An 18,733-nucleotide genomic window follows, 5' to 3' on the forward strand; every position below is an offset into this window, starting at 1 on the left:
ACACTTAATACTTGAGTAATCATCCCCTGATGCAATGGGTAAGGACAACAGGGTGGACAAAGTTTCTCTGGAGCGTTATCTTCTAGGCTGGTCCAACCATTCCCCATGTTTACTCAGCCTTATAATCAAAGTGTTTTCTTATCAATGCGATTTGATTTACCTTGTTGTGGAAATGACTCCCTTCCCCACAAACTACTTTTCTAATTCATATACTCACATTGAACAATGCCAAAGAAATCAAAGCCACCAACAGAATCAAATTACAGAAATAAATGAATACACTCATAACTCAATACCACTCAGCACAAAGCAATCATTGGATCCCAAACTATAAATCTGATGTAATCTTCCTCAGTCTTTATGCACACATGAACGTTCACACAGGCAAATACATACACGTGTGCACCTTCCCAAATGGACAGAAATAATGCTGTTTCTTTCTATTTATTTCTATCAGTCCATCCACCTCAAAATGTAGAAAATCCAAATTGTTCAAAGGTGATTTCATTCAAGCTCAGCCTTATGTGTGCTTAGTTGCTAAAATGGTATGATGTCAGGATATATGGACAAGCTATGCTTTCCAAAAACTATACCCCACCTGTTTGCAACTGCCTAAAATGCCTTCGTCAGCAGAAAAACCTGCCACTGTGTAACAGAAAAGGCATAAAAATGCAAACATTCCCAGGAGATGTAGCTTATTAACTAAAAATTAATAACAATAAATATCAGAGTCATTGTACAAAGGAATGTTAAGAAGGGCAGGAGATGATGAAGCAAAGAGCAGGTGGCCACAGGACACTTAACAATCAAAAGACCCAGCACTGCCAACCCAGAAGATTGGGGTGGAAAGGGACTGGAATGAGTGGAGGAACAGGATGATAGAAGCCCTACTAACTTCTATACAATTTTGTCCTGGTGTTTTCCAATGTATACCAAAGTGTTTTTGCTCACTTACTGGTATCACTAACAATAGGTTCTAACCCAATTCACCTCACTGCCTGAGATCAGTTTGAAGGCCCCTCAAACCTAAGCATTCTTACTGTGATTGGTTAGGCCTCTTTTCACAAGTACCTTCATATTGTCCACAAAATTTTGGGTAAGTCATTTAAGAACAGACATTCAAACCCTGGTTCTGCTTAAGGTGAGTCAGCAAGGTAAGCGATACTCAGCTTACTGGTCCAAGGCTCTGTTATCCCATGGATAAAATGAAGACATAACTAGTCTTGACCTCAGGTCTTGGTTTGCATTCCCCCAGCAGAGTCTGGGGCAAAGACATGAGGGTAGGAAGTTTCTCTGAGAGGTAATCTGGAAGCAGGAATGAGGAACAGGGAGGATGACGGATAGGAGGAAGAGACACCAAAGGGTACATTACTGAAGTTGCTGCTGCAGATAATAGGGCTTTGACCCAGCGAGTACCTCCAGAGGTGTGGTCTCATAAAGAATGGAAGTCTGCAGCATTTACCTAATAACCACTGAAGGCCCTTGTTGAAGATTGCTGAAGGAATCCCTGAACATCAGGGAGACTTCAAGGCAGAAATCTGAAAGAACAGAAGGTTGGAAGCTATCAGTGAAGGATGAGGCCGAACTCCCATGCTGTGGTCCACCACAGCTGCATCTGAGATCAGAGGAAGGCTCAGGAGTGTAACATGGAGTTCCAGAAACATCTGGTGTACCTCTCAAGTGTGTGTAGACACTTAAGCTAAATAAATGCACATGAAGTACTTACTTCTGATATGTAGTTTGGGTTGAATAAATGTCAGTAGTTTTGATGTTAGGACTCCTTTTTATCTTCTGAAGTTCATTAGTAGTAATAACTACTATGAATTAGATAATAATTACTAAGTAAAAAATAACTGTCACTCATTCTCTAGTTATAAATTATCTTTCCTGTGTCTACTCTTCTAACTCTGATGACCTGCACATTCAGGTACATACTAATCAGTATTTTTTAAGTCAACAACTTAATAATATTTGGCTATAAGCCATGATGATTCTCACAACAGTTCACTCAGGAAATAATGCTGAATTGACCTGAATGAGACTGTAACCTCATCAAGGAAAGAATGTATGTCTTTGCATCCTCTGTTTTCTCTCTTCCCAAGGCCCTCATCTTGAGCTCATCACACTTCTAAGTATTCAATAAATGTTGATGGACTTACTTGGTTCTCTAGGTCGAAACTTCCCCAAAGCAAAGAAGTTAACAAGCCAGGGAGTTGAGGCTGTTGCATTTCTTTGTCTTTTAGGAAAACATCAATAACTAGCTATTAATACTCCCTCAAGCAGCTTGTGCCCAGAGTTTTTCAAGGATTCAAACCACAAAAATACTCACCTAATTGATCACTTCCCAAAATGCATTATGTATGGTAATTTTACTTCAGTTAAAAAATATATAGGAAAGTATTTGTACTATTTGGCTTTGGTGCATGGTTCTCAGAAATTATTTAAGATCAAAAGAAGTCTTGGTGCTTCTTAAGTAGATTGGCTCCCTACTGATTACGTACTGGTTCGGCTCAAAGTCCATCTTATGTTTGTTTTATTCTCACATATTCTGGTGATCTCTTCATTTTTTCAGGGAGGAAAGTGAATTACAGAGAAAGTAAACAACTTGTTTAAGATTGCACAATTGTAGGCTGACTCCACAGCCCATGCTCCTATACACAATCTTCCACTGTCTCATTGCTGGTCACAGTGGGCAGTATGAGAGATGTCAGGGTACAGCACAGCCCCTGCTTCCTGCGAGTTTACAGCCTCATGAGGAGGAGCAAGCAAGCAAGCATCTTCAGCACAATGGATTCACTGCTCGTTTGGACCTCATGCTAGAAATAACTACAAAGAATTTTTTTTTGTAGTTTTGCTTATTTGTATGCAGAGACGTGACAGATAGGGGAAGGGGCAGGGGTAATAGGACAAAGAGGAAGACTAGTTCGGAAGCTCTAACATGGTCCACACAAGAGAAAGCAGCTTCTAGAACAAGGGTGGAGACAATGGTGACTGAGAAGACTGTATTTGAGAGATCATTATGTGGTAAAAATGTCAGAGCTTATGAAATGACAGATTCAAACTCAAAGTCCTGGGCAGAAGCTTCCCATCTGCCAGTTCTGAATCATGTGTTCAAGCCAAGGCTGCTGGGCATGGGAAGAAGTAATGCCCAGGCCCTTCAGCTTCTTCCCGCAGCAAGATATGGGCACTCCTTCCCTCCAAGGGCTCCCATACTCAGGAACACCAACAGGAAAGGAATTCAGGTGCCGGATGGCCAGAAAGGATGCAAATGTCCACTAGTGTGACAGTGAAGTTGCCAAAGAGGATGATTCTCTGACCCAAGCAAACAAGAGGATTGCGGTGTCATTTATTGAGACAGGAAACCCAGAAGGAGAAGCAGGATTAGGAAACAAAGAAAAGAGTTCAGTGCTAGGCATGATGTATCTGAGGCATGAGCGGTCTCCTATTTTATAGAAGTCCTACAACTCATTATAGTAATCCCTTTCATAGCTTTCCATGATTACTAAGAGGAAAAAACAACAGCAGCAAAATCCCCAAGTGATCCACAAGACTCAGAAAAATCTGGCTTCTGATTACTACACCAGATTTGTTTCACACCCTTCTCTGCCTTGCTTGATGTAGGTCAGGTGCACCTGGCTTTCTTTAGGTTCCTCAAATATGTCAAGTCATTTTCTGCCTTAAGACCCTCGTCCATGCTCTTTCCTCTTCCTCGAATGCTCTTTTTCCTTCCTCTTAGTTCAGTATATTTAATCTTCAGATCTCAGATCAAATTTCATTACTATCAGAAGTCTTCTCTAACCTCCCAACTAGAATATTCTTTTAATACTTTGTATTTACTTCTACAGCAGCTATAAATGGTTAAAATGATATAGTGTAACTTTAAAATTTTAAGTTCATCTCACCCACTTAACAAGTACAAAGGCCAAATAAGATTTATCACCACTTGATCCCAATGCCCAGGCAGATGATTCAATATTTACTGAAGAATGAGTTCACGAGTGGGTCAATTAATGATGGAAAGAATAAATGTATATAATGGACTAAGCTTGGAGAATTAGCCCAAAGACACTGATTTAGAACTATCAGCACACAGATGGGAACTTAGGCCAAAAAATCAAATGAAATCACTCAAGAAAGAATGAAGGGAGAAAAGCACTTAGGATCTATTAACTAATAGCCATTAGGCATTTCTTAATATGACTCATGGATCATCCCACATTGGAACCAACTTGAGATTGGATCAAATAACATATTTTTAACCAACTACTCTCAGGTGATTTTTATGCACTCTAAATTCTGAGAACCACTAAACTCAGCAGAGCAATACCTCAACACAGCCCCCAGAAGTTTGTTACAGACCAGAGGCTCTAATGTCCAGGTAAAAAAAGCATAAATATGTTCAAGTAGCTAAAACATGTTGTTGTGCAAAGAGTACCAGAGTAGGATACAAAAGTCCTGGATTGATAATGGTCCCATGACTTGTTGGTTTTACAATCTATATAACTACCAGTAATTACCTTGAGGTCAGAGACTTGGGGAGATTGGCTATAGTCTATCTCATTGATGTTTTATAAGGTTTAAATATATGTGATAATTAACTTTTTAAAATATTAAAATTGTTTTACGTGCTCAGAATGCAATGGGAATATTGAAAACCTTGAGAATTTCCTATTGGTTTCCTTCAAATAGTAGAATACCCCTATTCAAGCATTCAGTGAATTCAATTTTCTGTGTGTGTGTGGTTGCCCAGGAGAGTATGTATTTTTTTTAATTTTTTTAAATGTTTATTTTTGACAGAGACAGAGCCTGAGCGGGGAGGGGCAGAGAGAGAGGGAGACACAGAATCCGAAGCAGGCTCCAGGCTGTCAGCACAGAGCCTGACGTGGGGCTCAAACTCACAGACTGCGAGATCATGACCTGAGTCGAAATCAGACACTCAACCGACTGAGCCACCCAGGCACCCTGAGTATGTATATATTTAATTGTCATCACTAAAGAACAGAAATAGAAAACTAAAACCATCAGCTTTCCACAAGACATCACAGAGCATCAAAAAAGGCATTAAGGGGAACCTTAACCTACCTCTGAGAAAAATGATCATATTCAACTGTCATTTCTTATTGCCACTATTACATGCCATCAACAATTTCTTTTATCACAAGTTACACAGAAATGACACCTGGATAATCATGTTGCCTGTAATAACATTATGTAAAATGGGAGAATGATATGATAGCTTGAATGCTTGCCTATGATTTGAGAGAATAGTTTGTAATTATAGGTCTGCTGACAAATCAGTGCTGTCAGGTAAATCGACATCTTGCCTTATCAGGTCTCCATCGTGTAAAGTTGAATACCAACATTTAATTTCCAAAGTCCTCAACTACACTGTAGTAGTTAGGCACATAGAATCTAGAAGAGAAACACCTAATTCTAAATCTTGGTTCTGCCACATTTTAAAGTAGTTTCTCCCCTTAATTAAGTTACCCTATCTCTGTTTCTTATTTATAAAATAGAGATAATAGTACTCATCTAATAGGGTTATTTGGAGGATTATGTAAATATAGTGTAATATATTTAGAATAGTGTCTAGCACCCAAAAAAATACTCAACAAATGTTATACAATATTAAGCTACCCACCTTATAGAGTTCTTAAGAAAATTAATATGTGTACTTTTGTCAAAATAAGTACCATCGTTTTTAAAGTGTTACCATTGTTGAACTGGGGTAAAAGTGAGGGATAAGTTGAGAGCAATGAGGATTGTTGGAATGAGTGGGGACATGCATTTATTCTAAATAAAAATAAAATGGCATTTCTCAATTTTAGGACCCTTTGGGATTGCCAAACGAGTCCTATCACAGTTGTTTGAATCTGCTGAATGGTAGCCACTTTAGCCTCTGAAGATTTCTTTTATTTGGGTGACTAGCTGAGAGCTGGCATGAACGAAGTTTGATGAATGGTGTACTTGACAAGATTCCATAACATATTTACCTTTAAAAAGAAGGATGGGGATTGCCTGGGTGGCTCAGTTGGTTAAGCATCTGACTCGGTTTCAGCAAGGATCATGATTTCATGGTTTGTGAGTTTGAGTTTTACATGAGGCTGCACAGTCACAGCACAGCACCTGCTTAGGATCCTCTCTTTCCCCTTCTCCCCTGCTCTGTCTCAAAATAAATAACTACACTTTAAAAAATAAAAAGGACAAGCAGCAGCATACTTATAAATTGAAATAAGACACACTAAAGAAGTTCATTACTGCATTCAGTTCTATCTGGTCTTGTAGTCTATGGAGGGAACCTAACTTAATATCTTAAATATGAGGAATAGTCCTATTTGGGGTCAGGGCATCCCAGCAACCTGCGCCTCAGCATCAAATCATTCTGCCCTTAAGGAGACTCAGTTTCTGGATGCTAGTGGAACAATTTGACTTTTTTATCTGTTTCAGAGACTCATTCCTGACTTTGGACCCTAGTTCAGGTAACTAGGTCACCTCCTGATAACTTTCTAGTATATCAATCCCTCTGGGATTTGCTTTTCTCTTACGAGCTCCCACTCTGGGATGTTTAGAGCCTTCCTTAGTTCCTAACCAAGTAACCAAGGCCCTATCAGCGAAAACAACTTCCAGCCCAGCTCAGTCCTCAATACTCTTTGTGCCCAACTCTTCTCTATTCACTCAGTTGACACCCAGAGCTAGACTCCCAGATGGGTTTAATAGTTTTCCATAGTCCAAAATATTATCTCCAGCTGGAAGATTTTCTCTTCTACATTGGACTTTCTAACTTCACTTGCTGAGCTTTATCTCACATCCAGAATTACCCCATTGGGTATAACTGTTCCAGGTCCTAATATCTCCCATTTTAATATAATCAATAACAACTGATTAAGCTATACTTTTCTCTGTCTTACGTCAGAGTTCAGAGCTTTATTCCAAGAAGAAAATTCTCAAGTGAGTCATAATTTCTATAGAATCTTGTTCTGAACTTACATTAAGAACATGAAGAATGACATTAGTAGAACAAACCAAAAAAACCTATTTATCTGAGAATTTGACATAAAACTCTTGAATCTCTGGAATTTGGAAATTTGTACTGCAGTCTCTGAAGCAACACCCCCAGTACAATCTGTAAAGTATCACATTTCATTGGCAGTAAATATTTTCTTGAAAAATGTGTTCCATTTTAGCTTTTCTACAAAGTACTTTAGTTTGGAAGCCATTAATAATTATAAATAAATAATTTGAACTCTACGTTTTTATTTTTAAGAGGGCCTTTGTATATCTTTGTGAATTTCTTTCCTGCCTTCTATAGAAGGCTTTAATTCCTCAAAAACTACTGTTATTAACAACTCTTTATCCCTAATAACTTTTTTCAATGTGACAAGTGTCACCCTTCCAGATTATCTCAACTTCCTAAAAAGGTGATGTATCTCTTAGCCCAAATCATTATTACTCATTTTTTTGTTAAAAGAGATCACTACTACAGCAGCTAACACAAAACTGGCTGACCATGAAGCACATGAGACATGCCCTTTCATGATAAGACAGTTGCAATAGGATGTCACAGAAATAGCATCAGTCTTCGGATTTTGTCAGATGGACATCACATTACATCAATACTCTTATTATAGCTGTATGACCTAGACTCACTTTTGCTTCTCCGAGACTCAAACATCTCATTTTTAAAGTGCAGAGATTACAAAAATCAATCACAGAGATTATATATATAAATTATATTTTAATAGAAAATCATCCCAAGTTTATAGCAAGAATTGAACATCTTAAAATATCTAGAACCAAATCTGATAGGAAAGTATTAAATATGTATTGACTTCTTAACTCTTTCTCTTAGTTCTACCTCACACCAGAGTATATTTTAAAACTTGGCTTCACTTAAACAACAAAAACAAAAAATAAAACCAAAAACTAAACAAATAAGAAAAGGAACAAGGAAAGAAAACCAAAAGAAAAGGAAACCTTTGGCTCCACTTTGACCTAATCTCCTCATATATACCACCATTACTTGTCTCCCTACTCAAAGGGAACTCCCTTTGACTTCCAGTCCTGTATCCTAGAAGGACATCTGTATCTGTGCATTTGGGCTTTATGTCTAGCAAGAAGTAAAGATGCCAGCTGTTTCTGCTCCCCCTAGGGGACCTTGGCCACTTCACTCTTCACAGGTATTCTTTCTAGATCTTCTGTTTCAAAACTCAAAACAATCCCTTTGTATTATAGGTAATTCTAGAATATTAAAAATCAAACCATACTAAACCACAAGTTTATTATATACATTGCATTTTAATGGAACATTTTATACATGGGTTGCCTTCTACCATGACCAGTACTGCTATACTTACTTTAAGGAAAGATCTACTACTACTACTACTACTACTACTACTACTACTACTACTACTACTATTACTCCTCCTCCTCCTCCTCCTCCTCCTCCTCCTCCTCAAGTCTCAAACATGCAACAACAGTAAAATGTAAAAACAAACAAAAAAACATAAAATGTGGGATATGTAGGATGATGGGTGATTCGCTGAATATTTTCTATGACAAAATCTCCTAGAATTTTTCAAATAGCTACTTTCTAAAATTTTCAGTTTACATACACCTTTCAAGGAATATATCTGTTTCTTGCCTATGCTTTAATGAGTAGATATTACCAAAATCTTTCCATAAATGTGATAACCTACTGCTCTGGAGAACTAGGAAATAATTCTTTATTTAAGTTAAGAAAAGTATACCTGTATTTCCTTAGACTGATTCTATCTCTTCTAATTTAAAAAAAAAGAAGAAGAAGAGAGAAAACAACTCTAAATAAATGGGTAGGTGAAATGTTTGCTACACAGTACTCTTTAAATGTGTTCTGATGATCACCTACATCAGAAGCACTTAGGGAGTATATTAAAAAGGCACATCCCACCCCTCCTGGCCTGGACTCTAAAGTTTGAGAAGTATCTCTTGATAGATTTGGGCCAGAAAAGCCCCAAAACGTAGTTGAAATATTATTCTTCTTAAACATTAATCCCAGAATTTAAGTCAATTCCAGAGATTTAATCTTGGAGATGTATAGGTTACATCATCATAGAAAGAATAACTAGGCTTCTCACAAGTGTGATTGACCTAAAGGGGACAAAGTCATATTTTTATTCTTGCCTATTTTGATCATGCCTATTTCATCATGTTAAAATATACAGAATTTAAAAAATGTCCTTTTGATTGAAAGAAAAAGAAAAGTAAATTTATATTCTATGCATTCTCCAGCATTTGTAGAACTATGGTGGAACCATATGGAACATCTTTCAAATATATATGAAAACAGCAAGATGCAGAACATGCGTATATGACATGTAATATCATTTATGTTAAATTTAAAAATAAAGGAGGTATATATATATATATATATATGTTTATAGAGTGTCAAACAAATCATCTTTCTCTGAAGAATAGAAGGAGATGTTAATTTTACTTTTAACCTTGGGATTTTCTGGATTTTCTTTTATTGTGATTTTATGTGTGTGTGTGTGTGTGTGTGTGTGTGAGTTTTATTTACAAGTGCACATATAATTCATCATTAATACATACAATTTTGGATAAATATCCATGGTCCCAAATACAGAACCACAAAATCAAACGTTTATGACATAATCCTAAAAATTTATAATTGTACAACACTTTTTGGGAACAACAAGTACTACAAAAGCTCCCCAGATGATTCTAACAACCAGCCAGGTTGGGAACCACCCGTCCAATGTAATAAAGTCTCAATCTTAGGAAAATATTTTACATTCAACTGCATATCTTTGTTGGAAGCCAAAATATTTCCACAAAACTCTATAGCTATTAGAAAACAAAATGCACACCATGGTAAAAATATCATTAATTATGCTAATCACAGATGTCACAGTCTCTTTCAGAATCTACACACAGCCTGGGAATGGCATTTCAAAACAAAATGAGATTTTCGTTCTGCTAAAAAAATTTACTTCAAACTGATGTTAGACTCTAATTCCACGTCAAGTGTACTCAGACTTCAAATAAATCATCCCTCAAGCTGCTGTCGTACAGTATTTATTGGGCTCTACAAGCCTTGATTTATACGATGTATCAAGGACTTGTAACAGAAAAACTAAGAATGAACTATTTTATATCAAAACCTCAGTGCTTTTCATATTATTACTGTTTTTTAATGAAAATCCTTTAGTTGTAATAAAACTGTGACTAATGTTGTCCTTCCTTTTTGATCATGCTTTTCCACCTTAAAACATGAATACCTAATCTCTGAAGTGAGTTAGCATATGGCTGCTCTAAATAATCAAAATAACCATCTATTTAACTCTGGACCCTCCTCTTACTATCTGTATGACATTGAGTAAGTTATGCAGGTTTTCACCATCTCAGTTTCCTTACCTGTAAAACAGAATCATAACAGAATAATTCCTATTGGTGTTGTAAGAAATAAAAATAAACAAATAAACTGCCTGGAAAGTATCTGGTATGTACTAGTACTCAATAATAAGCTTTTACTAATTCAAAAAGATATATGCACTCCTATGCTTACTGCAGCATTATTGATAATAGTCAAGTTATGGAAACAATACAACTGATGAATAGATAAGGAAGATGTGGGGTGTGGGTGGGGGGAGTGGGTGGGGACACACACTCACACACAGTATACAGGAATACTACACAGCCATAAAAAGAATGAGTTCTTGCCATTTGTGACAACATGGATGGACCTAGAGGGTATTATGCTAAATGAAATAAGTCAGACTAAGAAAGATAAATACCATACAATTCCACTCATTAGTGGAACCTAAAAAATATAAATAAATGAATAAATGAACAAACAAAAAACAGAACCAGACCTGTAAATACAGACAACAAACTGATGCTTGCCAGAGGGAGGGAGTTGGGGGAATAGACAAATTGGGTAAACGGGAATGGGAGATACTAGCTTCAAGTTATGGAATGAATAAGTTATGGGAATAAAAGGTACAACATAGGGGATATAGTCAACGGTACCATAATAACATTGTATGGTGACAGATGGTAGCTACACTTGGGGTGAGCACAGTATAATGTATAAACTTGTCCAATTACTATGTTGAACACCTGAAACTAATGTAACATCATGTATCAACTATACCCAAATTTATAATTTTTTTAAATGTAAGAACTTTTAAATAAATTTTAAGTAGTAATAACAAGCTTTTATTTCAAACCATACTTCTAAACTCTCAAAACATAAAGTCATAGTCTTACGGGCCACACTTTGGATTTGACTTTGAAACTTGTTGTGCTTTCTATTTGGTATACTGTTCCCCTTGATTCAGCATTCATCCAACACATATTAACTCAGTGACTACTCCATATAAAGCACTGGTCTAGGCACAGTGCAAATGAAAGAATGAAAACAACAAACCTCTCACCTTTAGAAGACAATTTAGAAGAGAAAATGAGAAACTGTCAGTATGTAAGGTAGAAGCTAGTGCCATAAAAGGCAGGTATCTGAGAATTCAGAGGAGACAATAGTTAATTCCAGCAGGACTGGAGGTAAGGGATCCAAGAGTCACTACCATGGCGTGGGGTTCAGGCCAGCTACACAAAAGGTACCACTCAGCAGGGCTCAGCAACAAGGGAAGAATATGACCTCATCGAGTTTTTGGCTATACACATTACAAAATCCTTTCCTCACTGGCACACTATTCAAGGTGAAAGTTCTCAAAAACACTATGACCAAATATCCATGCATATAAACATTGGGGTCTTTAAAATTCCTCTTTACCAGGACCCTGAAGACAGAAGTTGAAATCAATTAAATTTATGAACTTCTAATTCCATAAAGCTCTATCAGGGAAACAGCATCCTATGGAGTTTTATAGCAAGAACTCTACAGTCTAATCTTGGCAGATTAGTAATGGAAAAAGAAAAAAAAAAAACAGCTCTGCTACCTAATGATGGAGAGCCTCTCCATGGTAGTCATGGAGAGAAAAATCTATTGGCATCTGCCCAAAGCCCAGTAAGCAGATGGCCATGGGCACAAAATCCATCACGACAATTGGCACCTCACTGGAATGCTCTGAGCAGTCAAGGGGCCTGAAAAATGCCCTTCTTTGGCTGCCCTTCCTCCTGAGGCATATTGGTGGCACAGGAGGGAGACAACTGCCTGACTGCTGCCAAAGGAAGAAAAGATGGCCTTTAAAATCTAGGCTACTGCAGCCTCCTGGGTAGTCAATCTGGTGCCTTTCAAGCAACCAGAGAGTATCTTAAAGATGTGTGTCTGATTTCCTTCAGGATAAATGATACCCAACAGATTCCATTCAAAGCTAGCTCAAGGATAACACTCCAAGCTCCAAGATGGCAAAGGGGTCTAGGCGCTCTATAGCGAGGCCCAAGATATCAGGTATATGGCACAACATTGTTTTACCTATTTTCAGATTCTTAAATTGGTGATGTGCAGTTAACTAAGTGTATTTCTGTTCTCTAAGGAAAAGTGCCACTGGACTATTAAGGTTGTTAACTACTCGAAGGGTCAATACTCCTAACAATCTACTTTGTAGATTTTGCTACTTTGGAATTTTTTGTTTTTAATATAATTTATGGTCAAATTGGTTTCTATACAACACCCAGTGTTCATCCTAACAAGTGCCCTCCTCAATGCCCATCACCCACTTTCCCCTCTCCCCCACCCCCCATCAACCCTCAGTTTGTTCTCAGTATCCAAGAGCCTCTTATGGTTTGTCTCCCTCCCTGTCTGTAACTTTTTTTTCCCCTTCCCCTCCCCCTCCCCCATGGTCTTCTGTTAATTTTCTGAAGATCCACATGAGTGAAAACATAAGCTAATTTGGAATTTTTAAAAGTTAATGAAGATCAACTTTTTGAAATTTATAGTTTTGGATTTTTTATAATATTGCCTAACATTTCAGATACTTTAACCACCTGGCATTAAAACATCCATTAAATCACAATAGACACATAATCAAGCACACTGGTTAGTCTTAAGATGCCCTTAAGTAGACCTACCTGAATCCACATGTTGGCCTTTATCCCAAGAAACTATTAACTGAGTTTCAGTAATAAGGATATCTAAATATTAAACATCACTCTTAAATAAGATAGTTATTATTCCAGAATGGATTATTATTTGCATAAAATTTTGACTACTCTGCACATTCACGTTGGCTTTAAATATAGTTGAGAACTGCCTCCTGAAAACAACAAAGTCACAGCCAGTGCACCCAAGATCCCTTTAACTCATGTTGTTCTTTAAATAAATTACATAATCCTAATTGTTATTTCGATTGCCTTAAGGCCTGAAACAGTTTAACAATAAAGGTATCTGACTATTCAATAACCTACCCCATCAACAAGAAAATCACCAGTTTTAAGGAATGTCTAACAACAAATTTGTTCAAGACAAAGATGCTGTCATCAGCTACTGGCTGAGGAAATTGTTATATTATTTCATAATGGCAAGGACAATTGATCATCTTAATATATACCTTTAAGAAATGTTATGTAAATACATTAAAGACTACAATTCCATAAATAAGGACAACTTTAACAATATAAAATTCATTACAACTGAGATAATATCAAACTACCCTGAAGATAAAAGTGATAAGCATGAAAATAACATAAATGGTAAGAGATTGGGGTAAGTGCAGGTGAAGTTTGGTAGAAAATAAAAAGTCAAAAACACCTATTTACAAGTGGCTAGTTTTCAAAAGTGGATGAACCAAAATTGTTCCCTCGGAAAAATCAAGTAAAATTCTTAAGTAAGAATTTTATAAGAATAACTCTTTTCAGTATCATAAGGGGGGAAGAGACTTCTCTTTAGGAGAGAACTTGACTCATTACTGACTCCTCTTCAAAGAGTGCTTTGTGACCATTCAGTCATGGCCTAGGGTTTTGGCTATACTGTACTCCCTCAGCTTCATCAGTAAGCAGTGATGGAGGCAATGGTCCTCCATGGGACTGGCTAGGGTTGGCTGTGCATATCCACCTCCCCCTTATGGCAGGCTTCAAAGTATAGATTTGATGGGAGGGGTAAAACTGGAGTCTATGGTTCCTAATTCTTTAAAATTATAGCATTCTCCTCATCCTTGTAAACCTAATAGAACCAAAAAGTAATTCCGGGTTGCTGTTCGATTTCACTTGCCCCCCCCTTTTTTTTCCTTTTGATGACTGATGCCACAAAGTTAGTTAATATGAAATGGGGTTTGTTCCTAACCCTAGCAGAGAAATCTGGGCTCATTTTAGTATGACCTATTTGAAAACACCCTGATTTTAAATCATCAAGCCCAACTTGTGGGAGGAGCAGAGTAAAATAATACCCTTCTCAGAATAAACATGCAAATTTCTTGCAAATACATTCTTTCTCCCAAGAGTAAATACAGAACATACTCTAAAGAAGCACCACCCAACGTTAAAATACAACTAGCTCAAAATGTAGCATGTAAACATGAGTACCTCCAGCCAGGATCTTCTCTTCTAATTCTGCCATTTGTTTCTTATAGGCTTTTAAAGCTGCTTCTTTGAAAGAAGGACGAATTCTCTTTGGCTTTATGATTTCCATGGGCTGTTCAGGGATGTTTTGGTTTTCATCTTCTTTTATTTCCATTTCAGCTGATGTTTCATTTAATGGCTCCAATCCTCCTTCACTAACCATATCATCTGCCTGCACGTCATAACCCTCATCTTGTGGGGTTTCATAAGGTGTTTCATATGAAGGATGATCGTATACCTGCATTTGTTCATCTGTTTCAGTCATACTAGTCCTGTTTTCTAGCTTTGCAAGGACTTGTTCCATCACTTCAACATAATCTGTCTCATTATCAGCGACTGGTTCACTATAGTCCTCCTCATCCTCTGCTTTGTAGTAAAAAGGCTCTGTGTAGACATCAGAATCAAGGGTGGTACTTGACTCATTTGCAGTTGATTGGGATAATGTCCGAAATCTCCCCATTAAGGAAGAGCCACTATCTTCATACCCACTGAGACTCTGTGTGCTTTTGTTCCATACCACTTCCAATGCTGATTTAGCTCTCTGTAATGTAGATCCAAATTTTGGGAAACTGAAAGCCTTATCAGAAAGGTCAATACTTAATCGACTATGCCAAGATTTGGGTGGGGCATCCTCTGAATCATCGCTTTGCAATTCACTTTGACTTCGATACATCATGGACAATTGGTTTTGATTTTGGTACAGATCATTAGAATTTGCTTCCTGGTAAGAATCATATTGGCCAACCCATTGGCCTTGTGGTTCATTATCCAACCCAGGGCATGGAGATGAATTGTCATCTTGGGTTAAATCATAGCTCTCAGAGTCATCCTGAAAGTCACGCTGGCCCTTTCCCAAGTCTTCTAGGTCTTTATTGTAAACATCTAGTTGTTGATCAGATAGACTGTTTGTGTCATAGTCAAAAGCTTCCTGGGTGGATGAATCTAAACCTAAATCAGTGCCTTGCTCTACTTGATTCCATTCCTTCCATGGAGAAAGATCCTCATGTAAAGAGAGCTGAGAATCACTGTAATGACTTCGGTCCCCAGATGCACATACCATACCATTACTCATTCCACTATCCACAGTTTCTGTGTTCTCAATTTCACTCTGCCCTTGGACACCCTGAAGTGCCCCTTTCAAATGTTGATTCTGAGGACTGTCATACAAGGTGGCTGTGCCCTCCTGCTTCCTCTGCCAAAGTTCTCGGTCTGAAGATGACAGGAGGGAGCTTCCATTAGTTCTAGTGAAAAACTGATTTTCTGAAAAATCCTCTGAGTAAGATTGACACAACTTGGAAAAATCTGATTCAGAACGACTAAGTTTAGCAGTGAAAAAATCACTCTGTGAATGCCAGAGGGGTGTAGCATCTGCATAATGGGTTGTAGTTTGTTTTTCCAAATTATCTGATTCTGGCAATTGTGAGGAAATTTTATCATAATCAGACTTACTTGAAATTCTGCTGCCACTAGCAGTTTTATTCTTGGCTCTTGAATTGTGTGATTTTGAACTTGACTTGGAAGTACTTCCTTTTGTTGGAAACTCTGACTTGGAAAGCACAGCATAACTATTTCTATTGAGGTCAGATTCCAGCTCTCCATCACTGTCATCAGGTGACTGCCAATTATTCTTCTTGCTTTTGGGCTCTGGAGTAGACAGCTTTATATCCATGCTTTCATATGTCTGGGAGGATGGTATCCCTCTTTCTTTTCTTTCTCTTATGTCATGAGTAAGAATATCTGTTGAGATTCCAATGCCTGTTCCTTTGAGTTTGTATGATTTTTTTAATACAGAATCTCTTTGCTGAGGGGTTTCAAAGTACACGAGTATGGGTCGAGGCTTTGCATTTGGGCAGTCCCTCTGGTGTCCTATCCTTTGAGCAAATTCAATTTTAATTGCATTTGGTACATCTGAAAAGCCCATTCTATCTACTAGAATTTGATATACCACACTTTCAATGTATTCAAATCTTTCTTCAGGCACATTTAGAAACCTCAGGCTTGCCTTGCTACCCATATGACCTAAATGTTTAATATAATCATGAATGTCTCTGGTTTCCCTCCGAGATTGGACAAAGCCTGTACGTAGCTGCTCAATTTCACTTTGCACAACCTCCACACTGCTGGAGATCTCATCTATGGAATGCTTGAGAGCATTGACATGCCCTCGTAGTTCAGAGAGTTCCGTTTCGATCTGACTTATCCCCTGAAGTTCCTTAAAGATCATTTCCATGACATCATGTGTTTGGCTAATGCAGCCAGAGGAACTGAATCCTGGCTCGAAGGCATTTGTCTTTGGGTTCCGTGCAGTTCTGTCCAAAGATTTACTTCTTATTCCCCAGGTTTTCTTCATTGTGCTCAACTCTGAATCTGATGAAACACATTCCTGACTCTTTTTCCATTTTCTCAGTTTGCGTAAAGCTCCTAGCTTTAAGCTATGTAAAGTGCGTTCTCCATCAGAACTGCCCTCAGAGGGGGCCAGGCTGCTTGAACTCTTTCTATTGCGTCTAACTGGCATTGTGTGTGTTGACTGTGCCTGGTTTTCTGTACTACTCCTTAGTTCGTTGAGTGATTCTGAATAGGAACTCTCAATTGAAGATAACTCTTGAAGCAGATCCTCATTATCACTGTTAGTTACATTAATATTCTTTTGTAGGCCATTGGCGATAGCTACTCGGTAGCTGAATGTTGGTGAGAGGGAAAATTCTTTATTAGTCTCGTCTTCTTCAGTGGATAAGTTGCGAGTAGATGAACACTTCGCAATCTTCTTTACAGTGCTTTTTAAGGTATTAGAAAATTTAGGGGTTTTGGTCTGGCCAGCAGTAAGAAAGTCTTGATCCTTTTTGTGCTGACGATTCTCTTTTTTTTTGGTTGTATTTCCCAGTTTCTTTGTAAACATTCCTTTGCAAAGCTTATGTATGTAAGGTAAAATCAGGCTCTTGAAAAGATTAACCACCATGGAGAGCAATTAGTGCAAGTTTTCCTGCCCCAAAGTAGTAAACAAAGTATCAGGATGAAAATCTGTAAATCCAAGGCAAGCATCTCTGTTCAGATGTTCTGTGGATTACTGAAACTACCAAGAATGGCAGCCATGGTTCTGCTGCAGTGTCAATGTCCTGTGACAACCATAAGCAAAGCTCCATTTATGAAAGACATTCTCTCCCGGAGAAGGGGTTTCAGGAATCTCTCTCATTTCCACATATCTTCATATAGTGTCTAAAAGAAAGAAATGTTGAAATGATTATCAGAATTCAATTCTAGATTAATCCCATTTCTAACATATTTCTGAAGTAGTCAAGATACACAGTGTATGAAATATTGCTGAGGGAAGCAGAGGAGTATGTGAATTTCAGTACAGAGTTATTTTTAAAATAACTATAAAGCAAATTGGTACCAATAACTACATTAAAGTTATATTTTTCTTTTTAAATCATTAATTAGGGGACACAACTTACACAGTAATAAAAGGTAATAATAGCTATTTAGAAAAGGCTGTGTAAGATTATAGGCCAATTTAAAAAGCTATATTAATGACATATTATCTTTTCCACTTTGTTTCCTTTTCTAAAATTCCATTTACACAAACCTAAGCATTTAAATTTAAATTTTCCTCCAATCTAGACATTTAAAAGTCATCAAATTCATATTATTCATATATGTAAGCCCTTCTCTTGTTCAAATAATATTTTACTTTTCTAGATATTGAGTGGGAATTTCTTAAATAATAAAGTCATCCAAGTGAGAAATATTTCATATAATGAAATAAATACCAAGAGAAAACATATTTGAAAACATGCTTGGATTTAATATATCCAAGTTTTGAGAGAACATGACTTGAAAGAGTTGAGCCATCCCAATCAACTGGTACAGCCTTGTGGCAAATGGCAGGGAACCCATCTCCAGGGCAGATAGAGTACCAAATTACAAAAGGAAATTGTGTCACAAATAAAAGTTACCTACTGATAATCAAAAATTGGTTAGGTAGAACTCGTCCAATGAGTTGATATTTTATAATGCAAATGACCACACCAGTAACTAATATTTACGATGGTTAATTTTGTGAATTACATGAAGTAAAAGAAGAGAAAAAGAGAGAAAAAGTTTACATTAATTTTCCTGGTTCAATAGTACCACACCTTGTATGCTGTAGGTTCTAAACAAAATTTTGTGGAATTGAGCTGAACTGTTTTACAGCTGAAAGAAACCACAAAAATACCAGTAA

General features: G+C 37.3%; 1 protein-coding gene across 6 annotated transcripts in view; it reads right to left on the reverse strand.

Annotated features, from left to right (window-relative positions):
* UNC13C (unc-13 homolog C) overlaps positions 1-18,733 on the reverse strand; it is a 614,642-nt gene that overhangs the window by 560,860 nt on the left and 35,049 nt on the right. For all 6 annotated transcript variants that reach the window (XM_058737680.1, XM_058737682.1, XM_058737681.1 and 3 more), the window contains exon 6: positions 14,479-17,727. In XM_058737680.1, the coding sequence (XP_058593663.1) occupies positions 14,479-17,470 (2,992 nt within the window). In that variant the 5' untranslated portion in view covers positions 17,471-17,727. The remainder of the gene's footprint in view (positions 1-14,478; positions 17,728-18,733) is intronic.

This window comes from Neofelis nebulosa, chromosome 7 (genome assembly GCF_028018385.1).
Source record: "Neofelis nebulosa isolate mNeoNeb1 chromosome 7, mNeoNeb1.pri, whole genome shotgun sequence".
Lineage (NCBI taxonomy): Eukaryota > Metazoa > Chordata > Mammalia > Carnivora > Felidae > Neofelis > Neofelis nebulosa.